Genomic DNA, 17,685 nt, shown 5'->3' with positions numbered 1-17,685 from the left:
GGTTTGAAATAAGAGGTCACCGGTTGATTCAAGACAATTTGACGTTATTTTATTTTGTTTGTCTTGCTCTGTGTGCAATCGCTATTTACCTACGGTGAAAGTAATCAATATATTTCTGAATTTGTGTTTAGCATTGGGTGATGTCCATCTCCATTGGTGACCCTGATTCATTAGGGAGAGTTGTACATGATAATTGTTTTTTTACCCTTCTATCTGGCAACAAAACTGACACCTTTTTACATGGAGTCATGTTTGCATAGACCGCAATACCTGCAGTCATAATACAAACAAAAAAGATGTCAGTTTTGTTGCCAGATAGAAGGGTAAAAACCCAATTATCATATTTTTACTGGCACATGAGGTTCCCAGAGTTGTACATGTTTATGGCGGTAACCTGTTTAAATAAAGACTACCTCTTTATATATGTAATTGGCAGGTTGGCAAACATCTGACATTCCCCTCCTAACAATAACAACAATGTATAAAAGTAAAACATGAAAGTGGTTTGGTGTTCAAACAAGCATGTGGGCAGCATTCACATCCTGTTTACAGTCCTGAGCATGTAATGAAAGTGCCACACTTTTATGGTGGGAATGAGTCTGTTGGCAGAACAATTATACTGTTCATCTTCCTCCACAGAGCGGCTCATTCTATTGAGGGCCCTGTGGGAGAAGTGGCAGATTGCAAGTTGCACACTCTGACAATTGCACCGCCATCGAGCCAGATCATTTGTATATTTGTTAAATGCAAGAGAAATACTTAGCTCCATTTTTATGAACATATAAGGCATGGAGCGCAATACCTCACGATGACACATTTGTTCCGTAGTCCGTTTTATCTGCGAAATTCCTCAAACCAAGTGGCAGGGTAATTTTAATAGCATAGTAACAACGTAGATCAAAAGACATCTCTTTACCCGCCGAGTGTAGTATTCCAAAACAAATGAATGTTTTTTTCATCTCCGTAAATGCACTCAAAGGTGCCTTTAACTCGGTGTTAAACAGATGGAGCGGCTGAGTAGATAACGCAGCTTTGTGTCGAATGGCAATCACATCGAGACGTGATAATTACGTAATAATATTAATAATGCACATCCCTGTTTGAATCTCCTGTTTGATGAAAGTCTTCCTACACTATGATGATTGCCGGTAACACAGACAAACTGCAGAAATGTCGAATTTTTCTTTATATTACATTTTTACATGAAGAGTTTTACGATTGTAATTACACACTTTACATTGTTTTCACGTTCACCCATTCCGATGACGTATGTGTACGTCATCAGTTTTTATTCAGATTCTGTTCTGATGACGTGTGGGTACATGTACGTCATCGGAACAGTTTTTTGTTTATTTTATTTTTATTAATTTGAACCTGTCTACGTGACTTTACCGAAAGACCCAAAGAATATGAATTCCTGCAGTCAAGAAAGCTTTAAGTTCAGATTAAATATATATGTTTGGTGAGGTTTTTTTCCGCTTTGTATTTATAATTTTGTTTCAGGGCCCGAGGGAATGTGGAATTCCCATCATTGGCTTCAGGCCACTATTAAGAATCAGTGCCTTCACATTGCTCGCATGAGCAGGGAGACACTTTAACTTTCCTGAACATTGTTTCTATCTCACGCCGTTTGCTATTGTGCCACAATAAATTCAAGCTCAATTCCCCCATGTTCCTGTATTAGGCTTTGAAATTGACCAAGGAATCCCTTTACAAAAGAGCATTGTGGTCCCACCGGGCTCTGACCTGGTTACGCGCAACGCATACGTGCATGCATAGACACATACGGACGCAGGCTCAATTTTCCTGCACATTTAATCAACACCGCCGCAGATAAAAACGTGCAAATTATAAACTGACATGTTTCACAGTTTGCTGGTTGCCATCCCCTCTGGGAACGTTCACCGCCAGCCACCCGCAGTCCTGATTGGCGAGTTGTAGCGTAAGAGGGTGTGCGTGCTTCTGTGTGTGCGCGCTGCTTGTGATGATTATGACGACGATGTGCTTGTTTTTTTTTTGCTATGATCATTTGTCATTGTCACCGCAGCCCCGGCAGAGCGTTTTGACTGCGGCCGGGAACGTCGGGCAGGCAAGCGGGGAGTTGCTGAGGACAATCGGAGAGGACGAAGCCGACCAAAGCTTCCAGGTAGCGCCCTTCTCACCTGGTCTCCGGTTTGCCCACCCATCTGGTTTGTCCATCTGCCCGCTTGCCTACTTGTCCATCTGCTTGCCCACTCACTGGCCCCTTCCGCTGCTCACTCATCCAGTCTCGTATCCGCTTGCTCGTCCTCGTCACCGCTTGCTCACCTGTCCCTGCCCCGTGTTTATTCTCTTGCTCGTCCACTCATCTGTCCACTTGCCCATCTCGTTTCTCGTCTGCTCACCTAGCCACTTGTCACCTCCCTGTCCACTCACCCGTCTGTTTACTAAGCTGCCTGTTGACCCACTCCTGCACTGGCTTGTTCGCTTGCCTATAAATGTGTTTATGTGTGGGCCATCTGTTCACTAATGCGCTCATTCATCCGATCGCTCGTCCATTCACCTATGCACTCACCCGTCCACTGACCCCGCGACTCACTCTCTGCCTCTCTAACTGCCTGTTAACTCTCTCACTGGCTCTACCTGTCCTTAAATGTTTAGATTTTCCAGCGTTTTGAGATACTGCTGCATTTTTATATATACACACACACACAATAACGACAACTTCAAAAGCACCTTAACATGTTAAGCCATTACAAGGGCACTGAACAAACGACACAAACATTCGTCATTCCAATGAACGTCAGATATCGTGTCACTTTTGACTGTTGAAAAGGTTAGCTTTTGAACGATAGCCTATTTGTTTGCTTTATCAATGGAAATTTCGTGGAATCCTATACCCGGAGCTACGTTCGGTGTTTGCTTCCTGTTGGCTTCCCTCCTATTGCCGCCATCATCCCTTAAATCCCTCTCGGAATTGTGCTTGCCCACAGCCTTCTATTTTTAATCCATTTCCAATTAGCCGGGAGTGGCTGCCTCTGTGTCGTTGTGCCAAAGTCACCGTGATGCGTTGCGTTTTGTTAGGATCGTGTTTGCATAAAAAATGAATGCACAAACACACGCACACATCCTCAAATGCACCAAATTTTCACTGTGTTTTTTTCCGGATGTATTGTTTTGTTCATTCCATTGCGGATCCATTCTTGTACATTTCCACACATTTCCCCTTGCTAAAGACGCTCCTTGTGTTCGCAGCTGGATTGAATTGAGAACGCGAGCGGCTGAATTGCTCAATCCAGTTCAACTGCTGCTGTCGTGTCATGCAGTGGATGTTTATTTTGTTATTTAGTTTTAGCCCAAAAATCTAGGGTCGACTCGGCTCATCATTCCTGTTTGTTTGCTAAAATTAGTACCACTTTTATTTGGTTGTTGTCCTATGGAGAGACGGTCCTCCTCCATAGTAATGTCGAGTTTCCACCACGAGTTCAGATCTGACACTGCTCGTTGGAGCATGACGATGCTTTTACTGTTTGATGTTTAATTTGATTAATTTGGAATTTTAGGTTAAACTTAGCATTCTGTGACTATCATGATCAATTATATTACAGTACCGTTTTCATTTGTTTTACAGCAGTATATGAATGCTTTGATGATTCCCAGCAGAATGTGTACATCTGTTCAATGAACTGAATTGCTGAAGCTTTGAAACCTGGTTTAGTTTCATAACTTGGATTGTTGAACTGATGTAAAAAAGGAGATCATAAATACCAAGGAAATAAATGTGAAAAGTCAACACAGACACGATTACAATCCATTTTTTAAAATAGTGCCGATGGTCAGATGAGATTATGAATGTCACAGAGGCTACACTCATCGCCATTTGGGCCTTGTGTCAACTGGAAATTCCATATTCATCTCTCTGGTGACATCTTAAGGATATCTCGAGCTCCCACAACATGCTGTTCATTTCCTGGACTGCATACAGAGTGATAATGGGTTTGTTCGACAACAGAAGGCACTTTGTCTTCATAAAAACAGTGGAACGTTCAATGAACTTGAGTGGGGTGGCTCGACATTTAGTTCTTCTTCCTACGAGTTGACCTGACCCACTTTGGACCTGATCGGCCCAGGACATGCTGATGCAGCTCGCCAAAGCCGTGGCCAATGCAGCCGCCACCCTGGTGCTCAAGGCGAAGAATGTGGCTCAGCGTACCGAGGACCCGGCGCAGCAGAACCGCGTGATCGCCGCCGCCACCCAGTGCGCCCTCTCCACCTCGCAGCTCGTCGCCTGCACCAAGGTTAGCCACTTATGTCATTGTCGTTGTTGTTTGTTTGTTTGTTGTTGAACGTTGCTCGAAAGGGAGGGTCGAAGCATGTTGTCATCTTAACTACCACAAGGCGTGGAGTGGTCAGCCACTCCTCGCGAGTCAGTGGTCTATTATGATTTGGAGTCTTGATTCAGTTGTAACCAGAAAACACATCGAGGAGGCATTCTGCACATTTGCACACACACAAAAAAAACGTTACGCGGTGGTAATTTGAGTATCTGTCTTTTGTCACATTGTGGTGAACATAGCGTCTTTATTCGTGACTGCGGTTGTCACAATCATCAGTTGCGTGCAAAATATACGATTTGATAATTGCTTTTTGCATGCATGATTGGAGGCGTGTCTCTAATTAATTTTTCAAAGGTCACCAGCTTTAGTTATTTCTGTGCATACTTGTAATGTGTCGCTTTTGACCAAACTACCGAGAATGCACATGCTTTCATAAGGTCTTGGAAGCTAAGTAGGGTTTAGTCTCAACTGTGCGTGGAAGGGCGACCACCATGAACAGTAGGTTGGTGTAGGCTTTGGGATTCGGTGGTGGGCAGCAGCGGTGCAGTGCCACAAAATCCATCGTGGTGCTGGACTTCTGTCCTCCAACATATACGCTCTCTTCATAATACGCTCTCTACTTTCACCAACCCACACTGACTAGTATGGTAAAATATAGCGAGGTACAGGGGCTACGTGGCAATCAGGAGAGGGTAGTACAGCAAAATCAATCGTTCTTCTTTGCTGCCACGTGTATTCTCCGCGCCTTCACCAACCCACGCTGACCAACCTGTGGGGAAGCGCGGTCGAATAACCGCCCCCCATGACCTACACGACGCCGGAAGGCAGCGTTGACAAAAATGTTTGCCGCGCGTGTCATTCGTCGCCCTCTGCAGGTGGTGGGTCCCACCATCCGCTCGCCGGCGTGCCAGGAGCAGCTGATGGAGGCGGGCAAGCTGGTTGCGCGCGCCGTCGAGGGCTGCGTGCAGGCGTCGCAGGACGCCACCGAAGAGGAGGAGCTGCTGCGCCAGGTGGGAGAGGCAGCCACTGCCGTCACGCAGGCCCTCAACGACTTGCTGCGCCATGTGCGCCAGTACGCCGCCAGCCTCACGGGCCGCGCGGGCCCGGGCGGACGCGTTGAGGATGAGGAGGACGAAGAGGAGGAGGAGGAGGAGGAAGAAGAAGAAGACGAGGAAGAGGAGGAGGAAGAAGAGGAGCTGCAGACGGAACCGTACGTCCAGGCCACTGACACCATCCTCACGGCCACGGAGAACATCTTCGGCTCCATGGGCGACGCTGGTACGTGAGGTTTCAGCGGTGCATTGTAATTCCGCTCTTTGCTGCCACTGGTTTTTTAGTTGTACACACTACAGCACGGTAAAGGTGGTGGGTCTCTGCTATTCCTTATTCAGCCCACTGCCGGTAGAACGACCTCCACTGGAGGGCGCTGTACAGAGGCACTCTAGGCAATATTGTGGCCTGCTTCTCCACGCTGGTCATACATCTTGGAAGAGGTGGGGGGTACCCGCACTTGACCACACCACCAATTGACTAACTGTCGTGTGCCCATTTAGACTGCTGGGTGGACAGAGGTTCAACGAACTTGGACTGTTGTTGCAACTGCTTTGTCGAGTGATTAAATCGAACTGGCGACTTCATGCTACTCGTTACGCAAAAGTCTCGCTTCACTGCCGCAGCGTTCTTAATTATATGTTTCAGAATGGACCGAGCCTCAATTTGGATTTTAAGCATCCATGTAAAATGTGTGTAATAGTTTTCTTTAGGTGAAGATGTAAAATACTCTTCTATTCAGTGAGCCCCTCAGGTGGTCCCGACATGAAGTTGCCACCTCAAACAAAACATCGTGATTTTGATCGACCACAAGTTGAAATGTATTCATTTGTCATATAATACAGAAATCAATGTTATTTATGCCCCATAAATATCTGTTTCTGGTCCTTTGGGCAGTTCGAAGCCAGTGGTGGAAATTCCACATTACCTCCCCACGATGACCACTGTTCATTACCCTCAGTCAAGTCGAAGTTTGTCCGCTTATCTGAGTCACGGCGTAGCAATCGCTTATCTCATTTGGTGGCCTTGAGCGAGAAAAGAAAAAAACATTCCACTTTCCTATCACAGCGGCCACGTTATGCACAGCACAGCCACTGTGGACTTCCTCAAAAAGTGGTATTTAATTGGCCCCAAGAGCAATGAAAATGGGCTGAGTTGGTAACCAAATGGAATAAGAACCGATTGTGAGTTAGGTGATGTTATGCCAACCTGGGGAGTGGTGGGGTAGCAGTTAGCGCTACGCTGCGCTAGGAACCCGGTGACCCGAGCTCGATTCCCGCTCACGGCCAACACCAGTGACGATTATCTGAACCTGGTACCGTGTGTAATCATCGCCACTTAGGGAGATAAAGGCGGCACGTGCGTGGTGTTAGCCACCCATCCCTTCGTGTGCCGTGCCGGCCTTCATAGGTGTTCGCCAACAGCACTTGTCCCAACAGTCTGTTAAGACTATACGGGAGATCTGTGTCTGTATTATGCGAACGCTGCAATCCCACCCGGCCAAAAAGGCATTCACAAACACCAATGCGGGTCCCGACGGAGAGGCGCGGCAAGCTCCTCGAGGCGACCGAGTGGCTCGGAGGTCGGAGAGCTGAGCTGTGACACTGCGGAGACCCCCCGGTGTGAAATCCAGGCAGCATCCTTGTTTGGTTCAACTGGGATTTTAGAGTGTAATGGATGGATGATTGAAAACTAATTTTTTTGGAACTGCTTTTTGTGTTTAGTTTGTTGTCCTTCCCCCCCGTACGCCTCCGATTGGCACGGTTGGCTAAGTAGGATGTGAAAGAAGCTCAACTTATGTACATACATGGTCTCATCTCATACCGGTTACAAATTACTGCACAAAAACACATTTCAAATTAATTTCTGAACTTATTTTGCTAATTCCAAATAATATGTTGATTATAAACATCGCGACTAGCATTATTCTCAGAGGTGATCGCAGAGTGCTGAGGATTATTGTGTTATTCAGACATTATTCGGGGATCATTCCATCGTTACATTTCTTTTGAGATTCTCAAATCCTATTGAAATGACCATTGGGCCCAGGGAGCCATCACTAAGTAGGTTATGCTAATCCATGAGTTTGTTTAGTAACACTTTTTAATTATGTAAGAGTTTTCTGTTAAATTTCGATTTAAAGCTTTCATGACTGCAGGGATTCATCTTCTTGGTTCTTTCGGTAAAGTCACGTAGAATGGAAATAATAAAATAATAAAAATAAAACATAATAAACATAATAAAATATTATTATATTATTTTAAACATAATAAAATATTATAATATTATTTTATTATGTTTTATTTTTATTCTTTTATTATTTCCCTTCTACGTGACTTTACCGAAAGAACCAAGAAGATGAGTTTTCTGTCACTCAAAAAATAATAATGGCTAACTTTTCCTTCTTGCAATTAAATACATGTTAATTGGGGAACATTTTAATGATTGAATTCTCATTTTTGGCCCATGGTGTAAAGTGCAGTCTCCAACTATTATTATCCACTCGATCTCTCTTGCCTCTGTTGATGGGCTATGTATAAGGCTGTCATATTTTTCATTCCAAAGCACTGTTACCGATGAACGTGTTGAGATTTTTACGTGAATCACAGAGATCACTTGAAGGGATTTCAGAGGTAGCTCTGTGATATCCACTTCCGTGGGCTGTTTGTTTGAATGTGCGAATTCTTTCACACCTTCCATAGCCAACCGTGCTAATCAGAAGTGCGGGGGAAGGACAACAAACTAAACATAAAAAGCAGTTCAAAAGAAAGTAGTTTACGTATCTATGCATGTTGAATTTGCACTGCTCTGCGAAATATCCGAAATGGTTTCTTCGCCTAGTGACACCGAAAGCACAACTGGGAAATAACGTTGTGGACGCTCCCATTCGCAGGCGAGATGGTGCGACAGGCCCGCCTGCTGGCCCAGGCCACGTCGGACCTCGTCAACGCCATCAAGGCGGACGCCGAGGCCGAGCAGGACCAGGAGAACGTCCGTAACCTCCTGGCGGCGGCACGGGTGCTGGCGGACGCCACGGCGCGCATGGTCGAGGCCGCCAAGGTGCTGCCCCCCCCCCTCGCCGAATTCACTCGACAGGCATTTAGGGAGAGCACATGAGAGACCTGCCTGAGGGTAGCGGTTAGCGCGCTGCGCTACGAACCTGGGGACCCAAGTTCGATTCCCGCTCACGACCAACACCAGTGACGGTTATCTGAACCGGTCCTGGGCTTCCCCTAGGTCGACTCAGCCTCAAATGCGTACTTGGTGCGGCGTGTAAGCATCGCCACCTAGGGAGACAAAGGCGGCCGGGTGTGGTGTTGGCCACCCACCCCTTTATGTGCCGTGCCGGCCTTCGTACGTGCTCGCTAACAGCATTTGCCCCAACAGTCTGCTCGGGCTATATGGGGGGATCTTTATTTTTTTCTATATAGAGTATAATGAGCTATCCCAAGCCCAGCCTCGGTATAGGGTGAATCTTTTTTCTATACTACCAACGACAAAATAATGTTTTTTGACGTTTAAGCTGATTCGCCTTCTTTACGAAATGATGAGGTGTATAGTCGTAAGGGTCTTAAACAGAATGCATGGAGAAGGTGACTGAAGCTGAGTTGATGATGATGATGTTAATGCAACGCTGACTCGCTATTAGTTGGGGACTGTGTTAAAGTAGTTTAATGGATGAGGTTGGCTCATAACGCATTTAGCAGCACCCGAATTGAAGCCATCTTTAATCCGCACCCCATGGTGATCTGCTGCTCTGTGTACGCACACGCGTTGTGCGGCGACACAGCCAGCGCAGTTTCACCGCGGGCTAAGGCCGGAGGCTCTGGACTCAGGCTACCAGCGGCAGATCTTCGGGATCCATCCTTGAGTCTGAGACAGTTTGGCAAAATACTTATAGCAGCGTTGTCATTCCAAGGCGCTTTCGCTGTGTGATCTGTGCGCATTCATGTTGGACAGGATTTTAACGAGTGCGCAATAGCAAGACTTACGAAATAATAAAATATTTCCAAGCTGCCTTAACGTTATCTCCTCTGTCCCCTTGAGCACGTGGAAGCAGTGACCCCCCCCCCACCCAGGCCCTCATGCTTGCCACGTGTTGTCAGTGCAGTATCATATTCTTAGGTTTTTTCGGTAAAGTCACGTAGGTAAAAAATTAAAATTAATAAAAGTAAAATTAAATTAAAATAAAATAAAATATTTAATTTTACTTTTATTAATTTTAATTTTTTACCTACGTGACTTTACCGAAAAAACCTAAGAATATGAATCCTTGCAGTCACGAAAGCTTCAAATCTAGTGCAGTATCACTCTGATACAGTCCTGTGTTAGTGCCACTTAGAACGTCAAGCTCAGTGTTACTTAGCTCCATCACGAATATATTTGTTTACTTAGTGTGAGCGTTCATTGATTTATTTCACTGGAGTTTAGCATTGTTTATTTGTACTTTTACTCCATGTTCGCACGTATTGCTTTTCTTTAATCAGTTTCAGCATGAATTCGCTTTGTATTTTCCCAGCTGGACCAGAGCTATTAGACCGGCGAGCCGAGGTTTTTCCATACATTTGCAGGTCAAAGACGATCGCTTAAAAACAATTCTAGGTATCCAAGAAGCGCAACGGCCATGAATTCTGTCATGCCGTTTGTTTGAACGTTTCCCTCGTGCGTGTTTTTTTGTCGGTGGCAGGGAGCGGCAGCCAACCCGGAGAATGAGGAGCAGCAGCAGAAGCTGCGGGAGGCAGCTGAGGGCCTGCGCGTCGCCACCAACATCGCGGCACAAAACGCCATCAAGAAAAAACTCACCAACCGCCTCGAGGTGTGGTATGCACGTTGAACTTCTTTCACGGCGTACGCGGTCAACCGTGCTCATTGGAGGTGACCTCCCCGCTCCTCGCACCTGATCGTCACTCTTGCTCTGGCACGCGCACGCATGCACGCGTGTATGCACTTACGAGCAGTGACGGTTCTGGGTTTTTCTACAGCTGCCATGGCTGTGTGTGAGTGTGTGTGTCTCTGCGAGGGGAGTGGTGGTGCAGCGATTAGCGCGCTGCACTACGAACCCAGGAACCCGAGCTCGATTCCCACTCACGGCCAACACCAGTGATGATTATCTGAACCAGTCCTTGGCCTCCCCTAGGTCGACTCATCCTCGAATATCTGGTGCAGTGTGTTAACGTCTTTGTCTGCACCTAGCCTGGCACGAGAGCTCCTTGGTGACGTCACCCTCACTTTGTGGTGGACGGCGGTTCTTTTTGTGTGAAATGAGCTCGATTCCTAACATCCATGGTGATTGGTATCTGAACCACTTCTGGGCCTCCACTAGATCAGCTCAGGCTTACATTTCCATCTGGTGAAGTGTGAACACATCGGGAATTGATTTCTGAATTTAATCTTTGTTACCATTCATCAAAGGGTAGTGGGGTCAATATTTAACTCCAGATAATGAGTAGTTGACGAGTACACATCAAACACCTCCCCATCACTTCCTGCCGTCAAATTGCGTGGCTGTTTCTTGGTCAACATTGGGCCTCTGAGGCCTACTCGTAGAGTATCTCACCACCTGGCTTTTTCAGCCTTCCTCTTGGCTGATGACCTCTGGATAACACCCCAGTGCCTACGATACCTTCCTACCACATTCAGCTTTGGACTTTGAATGTGCTTTCTCTTTCCTTCTGTGCAATTCCCAGCATGGATCATATAAACTGATACCCAAAGGCCGGAAGCTTATTTTCTGGTTTCTTCACTCCAAGCATCTGTCTCATACTTTTAACGCTGAAATCAACCACTATCCTCTTCAAAATGGTTTATTAATTCCATAAAAAAACCTGTCATGAAAACACAATACATCTACAACCTCCTCATAGCAACGTTCTGTTTTGCTCATTGGTGCCTATTTATCTCTCTTTTTTTTCTGTAAGTTGTCACATGATGGCTGACGATGAGGCAGGATGACCTCCACTCTTTCGTGCTACCTAATTCGCCAATTTAATTTTGGTGGCGGCTTCTGTGTAATCGAATGGAGCCTCTATGTATTGCTGCCTCAGCATTGTTCAGCTGGCTCGGCATTTTTGAACCACCCAACCACTTTTGTGGCTGATTAGGTCACATCAAAGGGTATTCTTGGCATCGCTACAGAAATGCCGTAGCTCCATCCTGGCGATTAAGTTAAAGTGTCTCTCTGGCTGGTGGCACTTGTTTTTTTATGTGGCTTTGCGCCAACTTTGGAATTTCTGTTCTCCGTGGTTATGGCCAGTTATTCCACGCCTCTATATTTGGAGTTTACATGTTCTCACCATGGTTGTGTGGATTTTTCTTTGGGTCCTCCTGTTTTTCCCTCCACATTTAGAAACATGGATTAAGAGTATTTGGCTGCGATAAATTTCCACAAGATAAGCCACTTCATTGAGCTATCATTTGTGGCCAGTTCGCTTCTGAAAAAAAGTTATATAGATAGCTCAGTGGTCCTTACCTGGTAAAATAAAAATGGCTTTAGACTTCCCATAAGAAATGCTGGTGGGCAGTTGGCTGAGCCAACTGCCCACCAGGATTTAAGCATCTTTCTGATTGCGATTTGAGCACCACACCAGAGCGCCGCCAACCCGGATTTTAACTCCGCTTCGCTGTTGCCATCATCGCGTAGATTGTAACACAGCTCGCGTTGCCATCATCACGTAGATTGTAACACAGCTCGCGTTGCCATCATCACGTAGATTTTAACTCCGCTTCGCTGTTGCCATCATCGCGTAGATTGTAACACAGCTCGCGGTGCCATCATCACGTAGATTGTAACACAGCTCGCGGTGCCATCATCACGTAGATTGTAATGCAGCTCACGGTGCCATCATCACGTAGATTGTAACACAGCTCGCGGTGCCATCATCACGTAGATTGTAACACAGCTCGCGTTGCCATCATCACGTAGATTGTAATGCAGCTCACGGTGCCATCATCACGTAGATTGTAACACAGCTCGCGGTGCCATCATCACGTAGATTGTCACACAGCTCGCGTTGCCATCATCACGTAGATTGTAACACAGCTCGCGTTGCCATCATCACGTAGATTGTAATGCAGCTCACGGTGCCATCATCACGTAGATTTTAACTCCGCTGCACTGTTGCCATCGTCGCGTGGATTGTAATGCAGCTCACGGTGCCATCGTCGCGTAGATTGTAATGCAACTTCGCATTGCCGCCGTTCACTGCCATGCACGTCGTTTCGTCGCCCTGCCGTTCCAGCAAGCAGCGAAGCAGGCAGCCGCTGCCTCCACGCAGACCATCGCGGCAGCGCAGCACGCCGCCTCCTCCAACAAGAGCCCCAACTCTCAGCAGCAGCTGGTGCAGAGCTGCAAGGTGAGCGAGCCCCCCCCCCCCTCCCCCCCATTCGGGAAGTTGTGAACCACCGTGGTCCAGAAGTCGCCTAGCCTGATGCACCTAAATGTTAATAGGTGTGTTTCTTTGCGATGAAATGAAACATTTAATATTTGTTATGCAGTATTCCCTCATTATTCACGACTTGCTATCTGCGATTTTGGCTCTTCGCAAATCGCATCTGAACTCTATGCAAATGCATCGAGAGAGAGAGAGTGATGAGAGACAAAGTGATGAGAGAAAGTGATACAAGAAAGTGATGAGATAGTGATGGCATAGAGAGGGATGAGATAAAGAGATGAGATAGAGAGGGATAACTTCTCGAAGCTTTAGAAGCATCTGCAGACGTTGCGCCTTCGATATTTGGAGGCCAATGTCATTATCTGTGCAATGTGATATTCATGAGCATCTCCAAAATGTATCCCTCGCGAGTAAAGAGGGAATACTGGAGATAAAAAAAATCTGACTTGGTCCCAACACCCATAACGACTTCAGCAATTGCTTTGGCAATGGCCAAGCAATGGACTGTTGTTGTGCTTTGCCTCCTGATTTAACATATAATTGGTTTCGATTTAAAGCTTTCGTGACTGCAGGGATTCCTCTTCTTGGTTCTTTCGGTAAAGTCACGTAGAAGGGAAGTAATGAAATAATAAAAATAAAACATAATAAAATAATTCTCACGACGTTTCGGCCACAACGCAAGCAGCCGTCCTCAGGTGAAGACCAGGTCTGTCGGGGAGACAGCGACAGACCTGGTCTTCACCTGAGGACGTCTGCTTGCGTTGTGGCCGAAACGTCGTGAGAATTATTTTATTATGTTTTATTTTTATTATTTCATTACTTCCCTTCTACGTGACTTTACCGAAAGAACCAAGAAGATATAATTGGTTTTCATCGCAGTTGTCAAGCAGATGCTCTAAAGTGTACAATATAGCAACCAAAGAACGAGAGAATGGTGAGTACGTGAAGGCTGCTTCCTTGCCGGTATTCTCTATGATTGTGACTCCGTGTGAGAGTATTGTCTGTGATAGTCGCAGTAGCAGAAAGACAAGCGGGGGCAATAGATGGAAAACGAGAGAGTGACTGCCCTGAATATGTGAGCGGCGAACCATCGGTCGAGCGGGCAGCTTTTAATCTGAGAAGGACTAGGTTTTGCTGCTTCTCCGCTGTCGTTGTCTGTGGTTGTGACTCCGCGTGGCCCGTCGTTTGCGACGTCTCCATGGCAGGTGGTGGCGGACCACATCCCCCAGCTCGTGCAGAGCGTGCGGGAAAGCCAGTCGACCCCGGACAGCCAGCAGGCCCAGCAGAGCCTCATCACGTCCAGCCTCGGCTTCCTGCAGGTAACGCGGCATATTCGGTCTGTGTGGACTTCATTTATTAATAATTATTGATGAGATAATGCTATGCATAAGACAAGGTGATTTTGAAAAACAGAAGCACAATGGGAAGTCCCAGCGTGCTTTGCATCCCAAGGTGACAACACCATTCCTGCGTACATTCTTGCACACAGCCTGCAATGGAGATGGTGCCATTTTTATTTTAGGCTGCAGCAGAACAACAAGGCAAGTGTGTACCGTTTCCACCCTCCTTAGAGCTCATCGGTACATTATAGCCATCGTTGCCTACTGCTGCCGTTTGTGTTGTTGATGAGGTACATGTTGATCAGTCCTCCCCCGAAACCGTGGGGACCATTTGGCACAAGCCTACGAGCAACAGAGACCACATTCAGGCACTTTCTGTTGCTAAAGCGATGGTTTTTCTCATTAGCTGCAGGAGGAAGGGCTTGAATTTAGATCATATTGATTTTATGACCAATTCAGTGGGCATAGCCTCCCATTACATGTCTTTTTCCCAGCTTGTTTTTTTTTTACTACACATGGGTACTGGCATCTCATGAATGTAAATCCGGCTGGCTGAACTATACTGGGTCGTACTGTGGGGAGATCGCTTGACTTACAAATCTAGAGGTTTTGAGTTCAGATCCCAACTCAGCCCATCATCTCTGTTGGGGTTGATAAAATAGGTACCACCTTTCTTTGGTGTCTGAAAAAAAATCTACTGTTGAGAGTGCTTGTGATAACCAAACTCTTGATAATGAATACTTAGTCGTTATTTGGCGTGACATCAGAATACTGCCCTTGTACTCCCTCCAAATGACAGATGTACGATTCAAGTGGAATCTCATTGTCATATAATGTCAGTGCTCTCCTCGGTTGAACACTCAGTGCTCTAGTTCTGCATAACTAGACTGATATCTGGATTTATGACTGAAACCCTTCACCTGGTTGGTAATGAAGACAACATCTTCACAAAAAAAGGCTGATAAAAGTGAAATTTGTCTGCACGTGCAAATTGGGCCGTACGTGTGTTCTGCTGAAAATCCAGTGTTCTCTCTGAGATTAGAGGAGGGGGGAACACCCTCGTGGGTATACCCAGAGTGGAGAAGGAGCAATGACTTCCGTTCGTGCGTCGCAGCACCACGGGGGATGGCGACGGCAGTGGGTAGATCACGCGCTGCGCGTTATTACGGCGACGATGACTCACCGCTCGCCCGACCGCCTCGGCGTCTGTTGCGCTGCGCAGCCCGGCAACCATCTGGTGGCATCAGCCCGTGCCGCCGTGCCGACGGTGGAGAACCAGGCGTCGTCAAACCAGCTGGGCACTTGCGCCAAGAACCTGGCAGCCTGCCTGTCCGAGCTTCGCGCCGCCGCGCACAAGGTGCGTATGCCCGCAAGAAGGCGAATTAGCAAACCGTTGGTTTTTTGTTGTTGTTACAGGATGCATTGACATACATGGGCATATTCTTAGGTTTTTTCGGTAAAGTCACGTAGGTAAAAAATTAAAATTAATAAAAGTCAAATAAAATAATTTTTATTAATTTTAATTTTTTACCTACGTGACTTTACCGAAAAAACCTAAGAATATGAATCCTTGCAGTCACGAAAGCATCAAATCTAGAATACATGCGCATGTGATGCTGCGTTCAGAGCAGGGTTACTGGACACCTGTGAAAATGAGTTTTATAGCTCACCAGATTCCTCCGGTATAAATAAATATTCCGATTCTGTTTTCCGAAGTCCAGCCCTCACGACTCACCACCACGCTACGTCTTTCCGCGTTTTACCGATTTACTCTACATCCGCATACAAACTCATTCTGTGCTGATCGTGCCCGTTGATAGTTAAACACGTGCCACATGTCGCGCTAAGCAATTTACGCGATCTGTGTTAATAGAGCCAATTCAAATTAAGACTGAGATCTCAGTGTGCGTGTGCGCCTGTTCCACGTCGTGATCTCTGAACATGTTACACGGGACGTGTTTAACAAGCATCGGGTGCGTCTGGCGTGGAATGAGTTAACTTGTATTTTTTGGGGAGTAAATAGGTCATTCGGAAAGACGCAGCGTGGTGGGGGTTGTGGGGACTGGAGTTTTGGAAGCCCTGGTTTAGAGCATGCAGCTTGCAGTCAAAACTTTTCAAGTTACAAATCACAGTCGGGAAGTTGCCTCGGCTCTTCATTTCCTGAGTTCGATTCCCAGCCATGGCTAATATCAGTGGTGAACGACCTTTGTACCGGTCTCCCCTTCACCAGCCGACACCAGCGTTGTGAATAATGGTCAAACTATGATAATTGGTTCTTTACCCTTCTATCTGGCAACAGATAGAAGGGTAAAGAACCAATTATCATATTTATCATATTTTTTACTGGCAAATGAGGTTCCCATAGTGTAGAATGGTCAAACTAGCCCCTTGACCAACATGGCATGGGGTGGTAGCGCATGTTGAACTTATTTCGCACCATACGTAGCCAACCATGCTAATAGGAGGTGGCCAGCATCACTCCCTGCTGCGTTTATCTCTCTGGTGCTGATGTTTACACACTCGGCACTCATTTAAAGCTGAGTCCACCTCTGCTGGAAGGTTCTCCTATTGTTAACCACTAATGTTCACCATGGCTGGAAATTGATCCCAGGTGGCCAGATTTCTTAGCTCAGTGCGTCAACCGCTACACCGCGGCTCCACCCCACACACCGTGCGTGCGGGACCCGCGCGGCGCACACTGTGTGAAACCCGCACGGTGCGAGCGGGTTTATCTGAGCGCCGTCTCCACGTGGCGCAGGCCCAGCAGGCGTGCAGCCCCACGGAGGGGCAAGACTCGGCGCTGGAGCTCGTGCGAGCGCTGGAGAATGAGCTGGAGGAGGCCAAGACCGAGGTGGCGCAGGGGCGCCTCAAACCGCTGCCTGGCGAGACGGTGAGGGTGCCAGCTGGGCCTCGGTATAAACCATTTGTAACTATTTCAGCAGTTTTTTTTTTCAGGTAAGGCCCACTGAGCTATATGTAGCTCTTTTTCAGGAGTGACCTGGCCACAAATAATCGCCCGACGAGAAGTGGCTTATTGTGCGGATATTTATAGCAGCCAAATACTCTTAAACACATGTTGATTCTAAAAATGGAGGGAAAAACCGGAGGACCCAGAGAAAAATACAAGCGACCACGGGGAGAATATGAAAACTCCAAATATACAGCAGGCGTCAGGGTCGGGATCGAACCCACAAACTCCTGTATCCCAGGCGAGATAGTTAACATCTTGCCACTGTGGCACCCCTCAGAGGCATGGAGGCGCACACCTACCAACTTGTGTTTGGAGGCAGGGCATGTTGAATGTTGTCACCTCGTAATGAGCTGTGAGATGGGCAGGATTGCGGCAGTACAACAAGGGATTCTTGAATATATCTGTGCGGAGATTTGAGCGTGACTGTCTTGTCTTCACGGGGCACTCCGATTGACTTCCACATACCAAATGCCTGTTAAATGAATTGGCCAAACATCGCAATGCAGGCCATTCCTTGGCCTGATAAATAATTGAAATAAGTTCAACTGTTTTGGGGAAGTCAAACGACGTTTTCCTGTGGACATACATGCCCTTGCCATGGCGCATTTACCACTCAC

The 17,685-nt window shown here is 46.8% G+C and overlaps 1 protein-coding gene across 3 annotated transcripts in view; it reads left to right on the top strand.

Moving 5' to 3' along the window:
• Window positions 1–17,685, top strand: part of LOC144739097 (talin-2-like) — a 244,620-nt gene that overhangs the window by 159,556 nt on the left and 67,379 nt on the right. For all 3 annotated transcript variants that reach the window (XM_078622090.1, XM_078622086.1, XM_078622097.1), the window contains 9 exons: window positions 2,048–2,146; window positions 4,110–4,277; window positions 5,192–5,594; window positions 8,260–8,426; window positions 10,054–10,182; window positions 12,605–12,718; window positions 13,963–14,076; window positions 15,320–15,454; window positions 16,856–16,987. In XM_078622090.1, coding sequence (XP_078478216.1) covers window positions 2,048–2,146; window positions 4,110–4,277; window positions 5,192–5,594; window positions 8,260–8,426; window positions 10,054–10,182; window positions 12,605–12,718; window positions 13,963–14,076; window positions 15,320–15,454; window positions 16,856–16,987 — 1,461 coding nt within the window. The remainder of the gene's footprint in view (window positions 1–2,047; window positions 2,147–4,109; window positions 4,278–5,191; window positions 5,595–8,259; window positions 8,427–10,053; window positions 10,183–12,604; window positions 12,719–13,962; window positions 14,077–15,319; window positions 15,455–16,855; window positions 16,988–17,685) is intronic.

This window comes from Lampetra planeri, chromosome 3 (assembly GCF_965212315.1).
Source record: "Lampetra planeri chromosome 3, kcLamPlan1.2.h2, whole genome shotgun sequence".
Lineage (NCBI taxonomy): Eukaryota > Metazoa > Chordata > Hyperoartia > Petromyzontiformes > Petromyzontidae > Lampetra > Lampetra planeri.
This window is presented reverse-complemented; position numbering and strand designations above follow the sequence as displayed.